The sequence below is a fragment of the Rhyacophila brunnea genome, unplaced genomic scaffold, assembly GCF_057557595.1.
Source record: "Rhyacophila brunnea isolate RB1 unplaced genomic scaffold, BYU_Rbru_1.0 scaffold_8, whole genome shotgun sequence".
In the NCBI taxonomy this organism is placed as follows: Eukaryota; Metazoa; Arthropoda; class Insecta; order Trichoptera; family Rhyacophilidae; genus Rhyacophila; species Rhyacophila brunnea.
The window spans coordinates 20,689,145-20,707,075 of NW_028233350.1; the positions used below are offsets into that span (position 1 = coordinate 20,689,145).

General features: G+C 28.9%; 1 protein-coding gene across 1 annotated transcript in view; it reads right to left on the minus strand.

Moving 5' to 3' along the window:
• LOC147064029 (protein O-mannosyl-transferase TMTC1-like) overlaps nucleotides 1-17,931 on the minus strand; it is a 571,636-nt gene that overhangs the window by 141,900 nt on the left and 411,805 nt on the right. The window contains exon 2 of the mRNA XM_085959137.1: nucleotides 12,448-12,625. Coding sequence (XP_085815263.1) covers nucleotides 12,448-12,625 — 178 coding nt within the window. The remainder of the gene's footprint in view (nucleotides 1-12,447; nucleotides 12,626-17,931) is intronic.

The window sequence follows — 17,931 nt, forward strand, 5'->3', positions numbered from 1 at the left end:
ATTGGTATGTTTCTGAGGTATTATGTATGTTTTATAAAATAACAACACTAAAGGTAGGTAATCTAACTTTTTCAAAAAATGATTACCTTAAAAAATAATGTTATTTTTACGAGCTTCGGTTCTTAAACCTGTACCCACAGCTACTTAAAACGGCTCTCTACTAACTGTTCCATCGTGGATTTTCAAGCAATCATTAGCCTAATAAAAATACCAACGTTATATTTATCTATTAATAATTTGCCTTTGTCTTGAATTGCATTAGTGTTAACACACTATGTCAGTAGCCAAAACTGCTTATTGGATAGGTAAATATAAATTACCATAATATATTATATTAGTTTTTGATTATCTGTAACGTATGAAAGAAGCATAATATGAAGATGTGTAAAAGAGCCATGTAGAAAATAAATTAAATACGTATACATGTAAATTCAAAATTTGAAAAATCGAAGGAATCATTTGTTTTAACTGGGCCATAAAAGAAAACAAATGACACTCTTATTAATAATATGACATATTATGTTTATAGTGTGGTTATAGCATATCAAGTGATAGAGAATCGAGAAATTAGTGTGTTATTCAAGAGGATTCAGAGTAATAATTATAAAAGTGATAGGGTGATGTGACCTACTGTAATCTTAGACAAGATATGTACACTCAATCAAACAATATAAATATTATGGATCGGGAAAAACCATCAGCTAATCGTCGTCGCTTGACAAATGAACAAGTTCAGCGATGGCGTGGTCGGCGAAGTCAAAAGACTTTACAAAACCTCAACAGACTTGACAAATAAGTGAGTCTGAAACACCATACAAAGATAGTAAGACATGACATAAACGTAAACGTATGAGAGAGAAGAAAACAGGGAGAAGATGTACGTATGGGAATAACAACAGGTGGTATTGCCACCGGGTAATATTTTTTTGTAAATTATAATAATTGTACAGTTTGGTCTATCAGTATGACACCGAGGTATTATTATTATTATATATGTAATATAATACAATGATATTTTTTATTATTGTAATAGTATAATGAAGAATTTTGCCAAGATTTCAATTAAATTATTATAATATTGTATGTCTATTATATAGTTAATATAAAAAAACGATATAAAACAAACTTTTTAACAAGGAATCATATTATGTATGCCTATATATAAACAAATATAATATATTTATTAATTTATACTCCTAGCTAGATGGTGGATCTCCATACAATAGAGATAATTATTTGAAGAGACTTTATTTTACCACGAATCTGATACGTTCAATCTTTTCAGTGTACTATGTTTTGAATCCAAAACGTACATTGAAAAAAAATCAACAGATAAATTAAATTTGACATAGTCACTGAATAACTACGTATTCAAAAGTTCGGTAGACTACTTAAATGTGTTCGTAAATAAATGTATATAATATAATCTAAAACACATAGGTACAAGATTGTAACCGAGGTATATAAAATAATACGACGATAAAAAAATCTTTCTAATATACCTATATATATATATATATACTATAATAAAAAGGTTTTTAAGAAAGGTGTAATCATAAAATTCATGTTTTTATCTCAATTTAAGAGATTACATATCCAATAAATTGTTATAAAAATGGTTTGTGTTAGACAATGTCGCTTTGTGGTAAAAAGATAAAAATGCTTGCAAACTAAGCGTTTCCACAATGAAAATTGAGTCAAATTTATTGAGACCTTTTGGTGTCTGAGTCCCGCCGAGTAAGTACTTAAGAAAAACCCATTTCGTTTTTTTCTTACCAACTTATTATTGACGGATCGATGTTATATTTATTTTCTGCGCGAATAGACATCTTTCTTCTACACACATCAATTCGCGGCATGCCTGAAATATTTTCATAGTAAATAAATATGTTTCCCAATCGTATTTGTACAGCGGAAGGCCGTTATTGGATGGGTGCAGTACTTGGTAGGGGGCCATATTGCGAAAATTGTCTTATCACACAAAATCTGACTCACGTGCTTTAATGTGATTGCATGAAAAGAAAAAATGACTTCCCTTAGTTTCAGGCGAATTGAATATAAAATCATAAATAGAATCTGACATAGTATTATTTATTGACAACGCGAGTAGTCATCCTCTACAGACAAAACATATCAATCCATATAAAAGTTTTTTTTATTTTGATAAATGTCTGACTTGATATTATAAATAATTACAAGATAAAAAGAACTTTTTTAAATACCACGTTTTTAAATTATAATTGTAAATGTATTAATAAATACTTTTTTTTGTACTTGATAGAAATATTGAATAAATATGGAATACTGAAATGATATTTTGACATTTCACATTGAAACTAGGACCCCCTTAGCAACCAATAATAGTGTTTGACTTTTTACGATTTTTTTCTGAAATAACTTTCCATACTAAACAGAATTAACTGAAAATAAATTCAATTTTGCTTAAAGATGGCTAAAAGTATTAAAAGAATGCATTGTCATCGTGTTATGATATATTCTAAAAGTGTTTATCTAGTCGGGAAACTAGTTAAAAATCGATTGCAAGATTTGTATTGGACAAACAAGAAAAAAAATGTACTGGACAAACAAGAATACGAGGTAATAAAAACGTGGTAAAACACTTCTAATTCAAAGCTAATAGACATAAGTAATGAATTTCAAAGCAGAATAAAAAATATTCATCACGTACCCTAATACTGTAGGGAATTTGCTTATCCTACCGTGTGGTTAGTAACAGGCTACGGATCTTGAGTGTGGAGAGAAATATGGGATAAACTTAAACACATGTTAAAGAATATATTATTTTAAATATTTATGTCTGTATCATAATATGCATCAAAGTTGGTTACGTAAACAAAACGCGCATTCAATTTTGAGGACAGTTGGCGCGCTTCTTGTCCCTTAGGTTTTATGGCCTAAAGTAATAAATCTAACCCTGCTTCAAAACCTTGGTTTATGCCAACTGGGTTTTACATTTCTATTTTACTAATCTGTTTTCTGATATCCACTAACTTGCAGTGGTCCAATGTCAGTAATCAAACGCTATTAAATAAATTGATTTTTATTGGCTGTCGTCTAAAAAAATTAAACCATTCATCACAGTTTTACTGGATGCAAAAATGGTCCACCATTTTTTTAGTAAGGTAAAGTCATAAAATAATTTCACATCCCTCCATAACTCCTCTCGTGAAGAATCTGTCCCTGACCTGACCCACCACAAAAATTAATAATTAAATATGTAAAAATGAAGAAAAAATGAAGATATTTGTAAATTACAATTTGTGTTTCAACCATTGATATACTACTAGATGAGCAGTTCCCATACAAGTGTCATTTTAAAAATGTACCACAAAAGATATAACGAATATCGTCTTATAATATTTCCTTGTAGGTATAATGCGTTAAGACCGTTAACATGGATTCCCGAATTTCACCCGTATTGCCCTGGCTGTAAAACTAAATTTGCGTTCTTGGAATAGTGAACCTAAGGGTGGCTGCAACGCAAAACAGACAGAGCAAGTCGTCATGCGCTGACTATTAGTTAGAGTAAGATGCAAGCTAGACCGGGCTTACTCAGTAAATTTTAACAAAGGCCGACTCGCTGAAAATCGGGCATCATTTTAAGAAGCATATGATTCATCCAGTAGTATATCAATGGTTTCAACTGACGTATAATATGCCCCCCCCCCACAAAGTAGAAACTACAATAAAATATGTTTTCACAAGGTATGGTTGTTAGTTAGTCATCCACATCATTCGGTATTTGCTCAATTGAAATATTTTAACACAATGCTTACGGGCCCTTTAATTAATTTTGTAATTAACGTGCTAATTTGCAATTGAAAAGTAATTAGCAAAAACACAATTTTGTGCGGCCCGTAAGCTATAGGTTAATGACGTAAAATAAAAAAAAATGTAAAATCACACAAGAGTTATAAAACTATGATTTTTATTATTGAAAATAAGAAAAATTAATAATTTAGTTCACAATTAGTATAGATACGTTATATGAAAATTTGGTTCATGCTTGGCGCCATATTATATTAGTAATTTTTAAAAAAATATCAGTATACACCTCGATTTTATCAGAGAGGTATTTGTTTTACCTTGATGAAGCTTGAACACTCCGATGACTTAAGTATTCGATTTATTTCAAATAAGTTATAGGCGAACCGATGGCTCAACGAATAAGGGGTACTCATTCATATAGTGAATGGTGTGAGATGGTTACTTAGTTTACCTTATTTTCTAAAATATTTGAAGAGATTTTGAAAATTATGCAGTACAATAATATTATTATTTATTAAAAATGTTAAGAGCAACTGTAGTAACCGTTGCTAATATTTCACTAATTGATCTTATTTTTCTCTGCGTTTGAATATACATAACAAAGGGTTGTTTTGTAGAATAACAATACGTGAACCACTGCTGTGTTTATAGTATTACTTAAAAGATTCTGCTTTATTTTTGGCAATTTGCCATATGTAACATTACCCAGTTCCGAGCAGTTTTTTTTTCTTCTAAATCAAGATTAATTTTGCAGTGGTAAGTAAATATTAACATACAGCCACATTTACGTAAGATGTAATTTCATAGTTAATGAATACAAATAGTTCTCACAAAGCTAAAGATTGATCGCTGGCTTGCTTTGTTGATTAAATATGAAGGTTAGATGAATTTCTAAATATCCATAGTTACATTCTAAAAAGCAGGTAACCCTATTAAAATGTTACAATTATTAAAGTGCCGCATTTAAAGTAAATTATAAGATTGACACTCTGAAAAATATAAGTACTGCATAAATCCATTTCATATAAGTGGTATGAAGATATTGTGGAGCTTGTCCAACAGTTTATGTAGTCAGATATCAAAAAGCACACACGTCTATTTTTGAGAAGCAGGTAAAACAGATTCACAATTATTTATTAACAGAATCAATATATTATATAAATTGTGAAATATCTGTACGATACATCTCCGATTCACTGCGGAGGGAGCAAATAATTAATTTTTAATTACCACATTTAAATAACATGCTAATTATATCTAATGCCCCCCTAATCAGGACACAACAGCTGTGGCGTTCGCGCTGTAATGATTAATAATTTATTTACTTATTGCGTATAGAATGATGATTAAATGCTTATAATTACTTACATATGCTTATATAAATTAGTACACAAACAAAACCAAGTCCACTTTAAGTCCTAGTAGTTTTTTTTTAACTTCACTTTCGTGAGTTCAGACTTTATCTTTTATATAAAGGTTTTATTCAACGAATTGGATTACCTTTAATTACATGTAATTTGGATACCTAGAATATTGTATAATCGGTCTTAATTGAATTGAAGTAAAATTATATTTTCATTAGAAATTTATCTATGTATATTTTTGGATAACTGATTATGGGGGAGGGTATAAAAGTTGTCCACCTACTAGAAGGTTAGCAATTTTAGCAAGAGATAATACAACGCTTTGAGAAGCTTTTCAAAGTAATTCCATACAATCATCTTAGTGTTTAATTCTTCTTAATAATTTCAGTAATCCAGCCCTTTTGAAGTGGCACTGTGACCGATTTATGTCTCTTGGGTATTGTTAAATGTCAGTATTTTCCAGGAATTATTAATTATTTCTAATAGTAATGTAATGAAGACTTTGAATTACACCTAGAGGTTATTATGAATTATAATACTCGAAGGAAAATTCAGAATGATTTTAATATTATGGTTGATTTGGTATCTTAGGGAAATTAATATGTAATGAGTTAATAGTTAATGGTACAGTTTTATAATTTAAAAAATAATGACGGGTGAGTTGATATTTTTATTTGCTTGTGCAATTATTTGCCATTTGACGTTTTTTTTTATCTTGATATGTTATATATTTATAATACTAACACAGAGCACTTTTACTTGAGTATGATAATTAAATAAATCTATGACAACATAGTACATAATATTAAGCTTAAAAGAAATGAATCTGGAATATGACATACTTCTACGTAATAAACTTTGTCAACCTTTACGTTATATTTTAAACTTATTATATTTAGTCACTGCTTTTATAGTCAAAAAGGTTTCATTAACATATTATTTGGTTATAATAATAAACTTATGTACTAAAAATTTATTGTAGCTTATGATAGTTCCAGTCTTCGAAAATGTTATTGACTATGAATTTAAATGTAGAAATCGAAATTGTTCATTAAAGTTAGATTTATATTCACTGTAATACAAATACACATCAGTATAGTAATATTAAAATAGTTTCCTAAATAGTTTGTTACTACTACTACTGACAAGAATAAAGGTATATTTAAGCTACCTATCGAAATTGAATTCAGTTATACCTACATAAATACGGTTCATAATACTCGCAAAAGCGCAAACACAATAAATGGGAGAAGCTTCCGAAATTGACTTGAATATAATAGAGCTTTCTCAATTCGGACATGTCTCATACCATCGCGTAGCCAGGTCTCAATTCCATTCACCGAAAGCGATCAACCCACGCGCTGTTGTTTTGTAGAAATGTGAAAAACGTATTAGGAGACGTCAAAGTAGGGTGAAACACAATTTGATAGATGATTTGGTCAGATGATTATAGCCATCTTCCGCATTCGGTTACAATAATAACATGTGAAAAAGAAATATCTGTCATACGTTTTTCAGAGTAAGAGGGGTGGAAAAATAATTGGAAAAGTAGTGGTCGGTGAAATTTAAAAAAACAACTGACTAGGCAATATTGTTAAATAATATTGTAGACATCGTCATGGAAATTGTGAACGATTGTGATATACTTATTCACAGTATTTTTTTAATTATAGAAAAATATATTTTTCTTTTTAACGCTAAAATAAACTTTATGACTAGATGATAGCAGTAAAGTAAAATAGTAATGTAGCATTAGAAGAGAAAAAATCAAACATCTAGATTTTGAGAAAATTACATACTTGAATTTTTTGTGATGTCATCGGGAATTAAATCCAGATTCCTCGGATGTAGTTCAGTGTATTACACACTGAACTACAAGAGCCTCCAAAAGTAATGAAGTTATTAGTTAATACGCCACAATCTTCATATGTCGCATCCGTGCCAAAGATATTTTACAAAGATTCCATTCACACCCAGGTCACCATGATGGCTATATTTTCAGCTTTAAATATAGAATTAATGGTACTGCTGGATGAAATGTACCACAATATATAGTAGCAGGTAAGTAAAGTAAATTACCATCTTTGGTCCTAAGTATTTGAACCTTTATAGAGTGAATAAGTAACAGATTTTTCAACTAAGATAGTTGTAAGCCGTTTGCCAAGCCCATCCGGTTCTTATACTGGATCAAACATACCTATATTGAGAAAGAAACAAGCATTTTTTCCACAGCTGCAGAATTAAACCCCGGAGATCAGAGATGACCGCTTTATTAACCAGACGACCATGGGTGAAAAGTAAGTGATTAAAAGCATTATAATTAAAAGTGAAGAAAATTCAACAGTAGTCAACATAAAAAAACAATAGGTGAAATTAATATGAATGAAGATGGTATCGAAAAAAGTATTAACTTAACCTTTTGAATATGAGAACAAAACTGTAAAAATAACGTCAATATTCTATGTTTTAATAAAATTAAAATACATATAAATATGTACATTTGATTTGTTTTATATATTTTAAAAAAATCAAACTGAATTGGTAATTTCCGACATCATTGAATTGAATTTCAATACTCACACACGTAAAAGTTGGAATTATGAATATTGATTGAATAATGTCAGAGAAAAATCGAGCAAAAAAGCTGCTTTTCAAATATCTCGAAAGTTTATCATATGCTTATAGGACGTGATCGTGGGTTACGTACTTTCTGAACTTTGCCAATAAATCAAAAACACTCGCAGTGTTTTCCTGAGCGGGTGTATTTAATAAAGTTTAAGTCGTGTTAACAAAGTTTGTAAAACACCGAAAAATTACCATTTTGAGTATTTGAAATTTCGCAAACACGCATCTTTTATACATTATATCGAGCTTTTTAAAAATTTACATAATAAGTAAAACTGTGCTTTCATGTACCTACAATATTTCTCGTCTAAAATTTTCCCGAGTTTCAGTTACAATAATTTATGTACTTACTTGCGAAAGGTGTTTCAATTGACAAAGTTTATATTGTATTTAGTAGATACGCAACATATTCGTAGATGAAACATTATATAATATACAAATAAACTAAATATTATGCACAAGCATATTGTATTGATATATTATCATACAGGTACGAAACCATTAAGGAAGTGATCAATAGCTCTACCAAGAGAGTAATTAGTCATTTAAGTTTGTACGTATCAAGCAATATTATGCAAACTAATAGTAATATTTAAGAACTATAGAGAAGAAGGTACATAGTAATATGTTTATGATAATATAATATTGAATAATTACCTAAACCTAATAGAAAACAAGACTGACTATAACACATAATAATTTCAATATAACACATAAAATATTAAATGCTAATTATATTTAATAATAATATTATCTCAAAACTTGGCGCTTTGCGCCTCGCGGGTGGGGGGGGGCTCCTCAGATGATGGTTAATCAAACCCTGACGGCGAAAATTATTAAACATGGAACATGCTTTGCCTACTGATTCTCTGAATGCTGGTTGTCCAAATTCGAAAGAAAATTTATTTGTCAAAGTAACCGAATCCAAAGGATTTTACTTTTCTGAAAATAAAGTTATTACAATAATGAAACTAAAGAAGTAATAATAGCGGACGAAAAATACATCGCACAGCATGTAGGCTACTGATGAGTAGGTAGTAGGTTATTCTACTTCTATTTTTCGTAATGCTTTGTATTGGAGATCATGAGTAAATGAGTAAATGAGTTCCATATTAATATTCTAGAACCAAGTAATTTTGATACAATTGATATGTTTATATGATACACCATTACATACAAATTTAATAACAGAAAAATGCGAAAATTTTTAGCAATCACATTTTTTGCAATGTAGGTAGAGTTATATTTTAAGTAGATGTAATATATTGTATATTTTATAATAGTTTTCATTAAAAATATCCCATAAAATTATATTGTTTTTAATGATTTTTTAATTTTAATTACAAAAGAATGGACGGACTACACATTAATGCAGTTTGGAAATTTACCCTTATTACAATGCACGTAGAGTTCATTTTTATGTCACTTTTATCTGTATTTATTACAAAAAAAAGATAATATTATTAAGAATAATTCTGGCAGACTAAAATTCTGTGGTGGTTTTATTTTTCACACTTCGTCAATAATATAATCCATTATATATTCTGTTTTTTAAATTCTATTTTATTGTTTAATTTGTATTTTTTTATATTTAATTATTGTTATTTTTCTAATTTTATTTCTTTTGTAATAAGCTATTTTTGCTTTGTTTTTTTTTCTCTACCTTGTTTTTTCTCTAACTGATTACTTGTAATTTTTATTCATGTCATGTTGTAAACGTCCTGAATTAATAATTTGTTATGTTCTCAACGTGTATTTTTCAAATAAATGAATAATAGTACAATATTCAAACAACCTATATACCCAAGTATCTAGCTTCCTTCTTAATGTTAATAATATATTCCATGGTATAAATAAACTGTCAATTTTAGGTACACTAATTAAAATAAAACATAATATTATATTTTATATAATAATAATTCTTTTCTTTTCTTTCGACCATGTCCGATCTTAATAGGATCAAATGGGCCTCCACAGAGTGGAGGTTTGTATTGAAATATTTTGTTTTTACGAGAAATGGATGTCAGCCACTTGCTCAACCTATAAGGTCCATACTCTGACTCATACACAAATTTAAAAAGAATATGTGTATACTTGTCAGACCCAGGATTTAAGCCTGGGACCCACGGCGTTATAGTCCAACGCTTAAGCCACGCGGCCACCGTGGGTGTAATAATAATTAACCCACATTATTGAATATCTAACAGGACATATTTCGTCAGTTTAGTTGGGTATTCATTAGACAAGTGATTGATATTGATGTTATCATTAATTAGCAAGTCCATCTAAACTAAACTAACGAAACATATTCTGTGGATTTATTACCTACTATATGACTACAATGTAATAATAGGTTTTATTTTATTATTGTGAATTCTCGGCAAAAAGTCATTAGGTAGTTAATCAAAAAAAGGCAACCATTGTTCGCAAATTGTTTACCTATTCAATCTGTCTCATTTGTTTCACTATTTCAGTGTGTGTAAATGAAATGAATCCAGTACTAGTCACTATAGATACGTTAGATAGATACATCTATTTTATATCAGAGATTAAATTAATTTTAAGTATGTAGGTACTTAGTTATGTAAAGGATTATCAAATTAGTACTATAGATTTTTAAAACGTCATAGAAGCCATTTCCATCAAAACTAATATCTGTGTTTAGTATTTTTTGGCAAACTATCATGGAAAAATACACAGTAGTTGTGCACCATATACAAATTGTTAAAATTTAATACAACGATAATGAATCTATTCGATCTAAGAATTGGGCATTACGTCAAAATTGTTATATTTAAAAAAAGGAAAAAAGTGTAAAGTAGTATCGTTAGAATGATAATAGAAAAGAAGTTTAATAATTGTAATGCACAATTGTTAAACATGGAGTGCCAACTAATTCAATCGATAAAACATGAAATATTTAGTACTATTAATCTCAAATTGTATACATTCGGCTTTCTGCTAACTTAAACCTTCTGTAAAGAATGCCTTATAAATCATTATCTACCTCGAATAAAATGTCATTTGTAAACTCGTTTGGAATATTAAATTATAATTTTTTTACAAATTAAATATAACAATATAAAAATAAGAACACAGCTTAATCGTTAAAAGTGTTATTTAATTACACACAATCAATTTACATTGAAATTTAAAATTGATACGAAAACAAATTGAAATTTTAATACAAATTCGAGATGCGTTCTCTTGGTATGGGACATAGAGTATTTCTTTTAAGATGGTAATGATTACTAAGCTTTATGTTTTAAGTGTGATGGCTGCAATTTCATCTTGGCTGGAACTATGAACTGCGAACCCTTCCTGTCCGAAAGGAAGTATCTACAAATGGCGTTGAAACTGTATCTAAATGTTAACTGATGACATCCGTACTGCACTAAATCTAATCCCGGAGTGAAGATCTTGTGGGCGGAAATAAGTTGTTTGTTGGCATGACGCTTTCAAAAAAGCGGGAAGAACCCCCATTGGTTCTTTTTTTTTTAACGATCATTGTTTTAGAAACAAGGTTAACACATACTGTTAACAAGGTTGTGCCAAATTTATTGTTAATTAATTAACATTATTTATTTAAGTCTGCGTTTGAAATGTAGACATGTCACGTGAAATGTAACATGACAAAATTATGGTCAATTATTTAGAAAATTAGAGTAAAATGGTAATATTTGTGATGTTAAGAATCCAACCTGGCAAAAACATCAACGTTCTGCTGAAAATATCGATGTTGTGGAAGTTTCTCCAGAACAATCGATTGCACGTCGTTCTCAAGAACTTGAACTTTCTTATGGCACTATATGAAATATTATTCATAAAGATTTCCATTTGAAGGCGTATATAATAGAGTTAATCCAAGAACTTAATCTAAATCTTAATCTAAAGATCTCAATGACTATTCAGTGTGTCGGTTTTGATGATTGGGCTTTAGAGAAACTTAAAACAGACTCATTATTAATTCATGAAAAAAATCATCATCAGCGATGAAGTTCATTTTTGGTTAAATGGCTTCGTAAATAAGAAGAATTGTTGTAGCATTTGGAGTAATGAAAACACATACTTAGTATGCTATTATTGAAATACCTTTACATCTACAAATATTAACAATTTGGTGTTGTTTATGGTCTGGAGGTATTATTGGACCATATTTGTGGTAATGCAGTTACTGTGAATAGAGAACGCTACAAAAACACGATTACTGATTTTTTCTAGCATACATAAGATGATTTTGATATGGATAATATTATGTGGTACCAACAAAATGGTGCAACATGCCAAAATAGCTTATAATACAATCAATTTATTAAGAGTTAAATTAAAAATATATATCCCTTTTTTGATAACCGCTTTATACTTCTATCAGAGTTTTAAATAATTTAGATAACAATATTTTCAATTAGTGTACGTTCAGTTATTTATGACTTATGCTTATAGCAGTCACAAAGGATTACTGCTAATGACAACGAATGTTATTTTGTTATTTAGGTATACAAAAATTTATTTGAAGTTATGTTAATAATTTGGGCTCAAATAGTTATCATGCTTTGTATAGACAAATTCACATAATCTAAATATGTAAGACGTAAAACAATAATGTTAAACTATAAATACTATCCACTTAAATATATATATATGTATAATTAATATAAAAGTTACTCACCGCTTCTGTGTGGATAGGATGTACAGCAAATAGGAGTCCAGCAACGGCAGCGAAGGTTCTCTGGAGACGAGCTATAGATAGGCATACTCTCGTGAATAGAAGGCAAGCTGCTGCATGCAGAAGACCATTCGTGAGGTGAAACCAAAACGGCTGTAGGCCAAAGAGTAGGTAATTCGCCCTGTAAGAAAAGGAAAACAAAAGTTAATATACAGATACGACGCAAGAGATAGAATTACTTTAATAAGGGACTTTTCTATGACGATAATTCATTGAAACTTCAGAACGTTTTATGAAGGGTTAATTCAGTAACTGTAAAAATAAAACACACGTGCACGAATGTAGGTACATAAAACAAAATGTACTATTAAGTATGTGTAGTTTTAAATTTATATCATAAATAAATTTTAATATTGATAGTTCATTATAATATAATGTTATATAATGAACTATCAATATTGTATTATTATTTATGGCTCATTCCACAAATGCAAGGCATTTTGGTCTAAGTTTAAATGAGTTTCACAATATAAGTATGTTTTTTAAAGTTATACTAATTCTTTTGGCGCGTTTAGTAGAGGGTAAAATTAATAGCTGCGCGCGCACACCGTTACGAAAGTGCGACATGATGAAATTAGCCGTGAACGTGATCGGGGTATACCCAACGCGCATGTACGAATCAGTCAGCTGTAAACAAATGCAAGGTACTCAGAATAACGCGTGGTTTTTGTTAAAATCCATAGTGAAGCAGTTCATGTATTACATTTTATTTATATTTTATTAATTGTCAATAATTACCTGTATACACAGATACGTATATATATTATTATTAATTAATTTTTCCCACATTGTGCAGTGAAAAATTTATCAGTGATAAAACTTGTGTAAATAATAAATAAATTTGTATTTAAATGTGTTTATAATAATTAAAAGTGTTTTTAAGTATTTGAGGTTAATTTTTTGTTAGTATATATTTATTAATTCAATAAAACTTGTTAAATCTAATAATCTTGTATAAATCTCTTCATTTAATATTAAAGATCATTTTTCATTATCCGGCTTTTTTTTGTTTAATTGTGTAATAATTTAACTGTGTATAAATAAATATCATTTTGATTTGATTATGCTTTTTAATCAAAAATTTATTCATTGTAGTAAATATCTTTCTTCAATTATTTTATCGCATTTTCTACTTTCGTAAATAATTGGCACGCAGGATAATTTTTTGTTTCGTTACGTCAAAGAAGTATAACTTCTAACGCGCGTATCTACATAAGTACACGCACAGATTTTTTAAACACTTTAAATACAATATTATACAGAAGATGATGTTGGTTTATTTATAACTTACATTTAAATAATGTCTGATAAATGCTACAAATACCTTAAGAGAGACTCAACCTGAGTTATCTTTTCTGTATTAACCCAATCTGATTCCAACATTCCAGAAAACTGCTAAATATAACTCAGAGGATGTAAATGGTGGAGGCAATACGCGGTGTCTATAATATAGCATATTCTCCTCATACGAAACAAACCAATGCCCACTATATTCAGGCTGCAACATAAAACTGTGAATTATGATCGTAGTGATGTTTATTGTTTATAATTAACTGTTTGTAGAAAATTATGATGGTTTCATACTGAAAAAAATGGTAATTCGTTAATTAATATGGAAGGAATATGCAATTGATACATACCTACAGGTTACCAAAATAAGTACTTACGTAATAACTAGCACTACTATTAGAGTTTGCATATTTGGTGCCGCGGCCTGATTATAGATGGCTTTGGCAACGGACATGAACAAAGAAAAAAATAAGATAACCACCAAAACTATATTGGCCGTAGTTGACCTGAAGATACTGAATGAAGAAAAGAAACCGCAAATGAAGATTAAATAATAAAAAAATATTTTAATTTTTTACTGAATTATCTATGGTACCTGATTGATTTGGACGCAGATATTTCACAAAATTATTTTCTGATTAGTTAGTAGTCAGTTAACTAAACAATTTCAAGAAATGGTTGAAAGAAAATAAGTCCCATGTATTATTATTTAAACATATTTTTTGATATAAAAATAACGACTTGATTTATCAGAAGTAGGGAATCAAATCCCGAGCCAAAATTCTGATCCCGGGATTGGCATTTTTTCCATTGTCAATGTATTTTTTTTTATTCACACATAACATTGATAAAATCGGTCAAAAATAAATCTAGTATAATTTATACTATTTAAGATATTTATTGTTAATATTGTATATCTACGTTCAATCTTGGAAATATATAAGTTTAATGGAGTAAATAATATTAAATATATATATAAATAATAATGTGAATTTAATATGAGATTGCTGTGTGATAGTAAAGACATAATGAATGGATTAGCGAGATTTAATATATTAAACCAAATAATCATGGCGTACTTATGGCCTTTCCGCTTCATAAATCTAATTAGTCAGCCAAATATGAAACTGCCGTTAAACGTATGAGGTCATGGTGGAATTACTTTGTTAAAACTGTGAAGCATTGTTTTTTTCCAATCTTTCTCATTTTTAATAATTTATGTGAAAAAATAAAATGAATCGGCAACTTACACATGGGTATAAATCAAACTTGATTCAAACTCAGTTTATTTCTAATGTAGTTATTTTTTATTAAAAGTATTTTTTCTGTTATATTTTCGCTTTTATCTTATGTTCCATAAAAATTCATAAAAAAAATAAATCCCGAAATCCCGGGATTAAGTTTATCAATCCCGGGATTCATAGGTATCGAAAATAGCTCGGGATCCCGGGATCCCGGGATTGGAATCCCTAATCAGAAGTACCTACTTATACCATGTAAATATTATAAATAACCTTGATAAATTTAATGTTAACTTAATTACATTTTGTATATTTATTTCTTAATAAATACGTAGATTTAAAAATAAAAGCATATTTTTTGAAAAAAAAATACACATCTTTTATGTATAATCATTACATTTCCAAAAGAAATCTTCTTTATTCAATTACATTAAAGATAACTCATTAAAAATAATACCGCAAGTATACGATCAAGCCTATTCACCAATCAACATACAAAGAAGAGTGTTTTTGCGCATCATTCAACATAACGTAAAGAAGTCGTTATTATTATTTTAAAAGAAAAATCATTTAATTTTGAAAATATTTGTATGTAATGGTAATATGTAAAGTACTAGACATCTCCCTGTCGATATTTCCATTTGAGAATATTACGACGCTCGTGAACGGAAAAAGAGGATTGCTAATTTACAAAGGAAACGAACGTGGGGCTGGCTGCATTCCCAGATGTATTAATATACCGGGAGGCGGAAAAGTTGTAGATACGATGTAATAATAAATAACGCTATAGAAAACTTATTCGTATGAAAAGAAAAGACTTAGAAAGTATGGTTTGTGATTATTGTTTTATTTTAGTTTAGAGAATCGTATACATGCAAATAGGTATTATATTGGAATATTAGATATGAGAGTATCCCTATATTAAATGGGTTACTAAGAGCTACTAAAATCTTTGATAAAATAATAAAGGAAGTATAACGTATTAAGCATATAATAAAATGAAGCAAATGTAAACCTTTTATACGTACGGATGCCGTACTTCAGGAATAATAAATATTATTTGTCTTCATACTATATGACGTACTATAAACCTGTTGACTATTCCGCCTAGATTGATCGGTTATCCTTAACTAATTTACATAAAATTGGCTGAAATTTAAACTTATCGTTTATTACACTATAGTATATTATATCGAGTAAAGTGTGAAAACGTGACGAAAAAGTAGTGCACCGTGTACAGAAATTTATTATAGTTCAATTATTGTATTTTACATTTTCATAGAAGTATTTTGGTTTTTGAAACCTTCTAAATCTACGTACATTATGATTATGGTATTGTTTGTAATATAACATGCGACTATTAGTGAAAGGTTTATTAAATTATATGTAATTTTGCATAGATGAAAAATGAATCTTTCAAATATTTATTTATTATTCAATAAGATTCAGGAATGAAACCTCTCAGAATTACATACTTATACCAGATTTTAATAAAAAATCTTAGACTGAGCGGTATTGAAAACACATCTTTCGTCAATAATTTTGATACTTTTTTAAACATGTCTAATAATGTTATTACTTTGGTTGAAATAACAAAAGATGATGGTTATCTATCGATAGAATTTTAATTTTCTTCTACGAGCAAAAAATATGTTTTCAAAAACCATTTACTCTATGATTATCTATACGATCGATCTAATGTGTACTTTTAAGGCCTTTAATTATTATGAATTTTTGATAAAATAAATGTTTTTTAGTCATTCCATAACAAATATATCTTATTGTTTATATGTTTATAATATACTAATGAAATGTTGTACCCAAGAGAAATGAAAAATGTAATTTAAATTCTTCGTGAGATTTTGTATCACCCAGTACATGCAAGGATGCGTCTTTTGTAAATTAGCAGAGGGTAGATTATTGGCTCGCTGTAATATATTTAAGTTTTAGAAAACGCAATTCGTTTGTGAGTAGAAAGAAGACGGAATAGCACTAAGTACTGACAAGCACAAAGAAGGAAATGTAAATGACTATCTTAGAAAGTTTCAAAAAATTCATTACATTTTAAACTAATTCTTCTGATATAGTTTCTTCATAAGAAGATGCAATGAAAGAGAGATCACCAGAGCAAGGTGTAAAACTAGCATACGTAGTCGGTCGTTGTTAATGCCAGTAGGGAGTGTATCATTGGTTTATTAATTTTTATATTTGCTCAAATATTGTCAACACTATCACTTATGTAATGAACGTTTTGAATTTATAACATTTAATACTCACTTTATGTTAAATAAATCAATTTTAATTAAATCCCGTTAATCGTTTATTCCAATAAACTATTTGGATATGGAAATATTAGTTTTTGAAGTAATGAAAAATACATATTTAAAATGAAATCTGAATTAATTTTAGAATTGAACTATTTCAATTGAATTATTTTTCTATCAACTTTCGTTTTTCCTATTAGTATCTTCAGACAGGATACTGAAAGGTAAATCTCTGATCACAAAACTAATTTAAATGACAAAATATAAAACATAAATTAATTAATTGACAAACAAGTAATGTTGTATTAGTTAAATTAATATAAATTATGGTAATAGTCAATTAAAATGGATACATTATCTTTGTAAAATACTAAAGTAAAGAAAATTAATGCCATCCAGAGTCACAAAGAATACTTTTTGCCAGTTTTTATAGGTCATGCCTGCACGTCATACCTTTGCAGTGTACCAATATATAATACGTTACGCCGAATGTGCGAAATTGACTATTACATGAAATGGGATAAATTTTGCCTAAATCATGAAAAATGCAAGCTCGTTGCCTTATTCATGAATTAGACAAAATATCTGGCAAGTGCGTGAATTCGGCAGTAATTTTTCTGCCTAGTTCATGC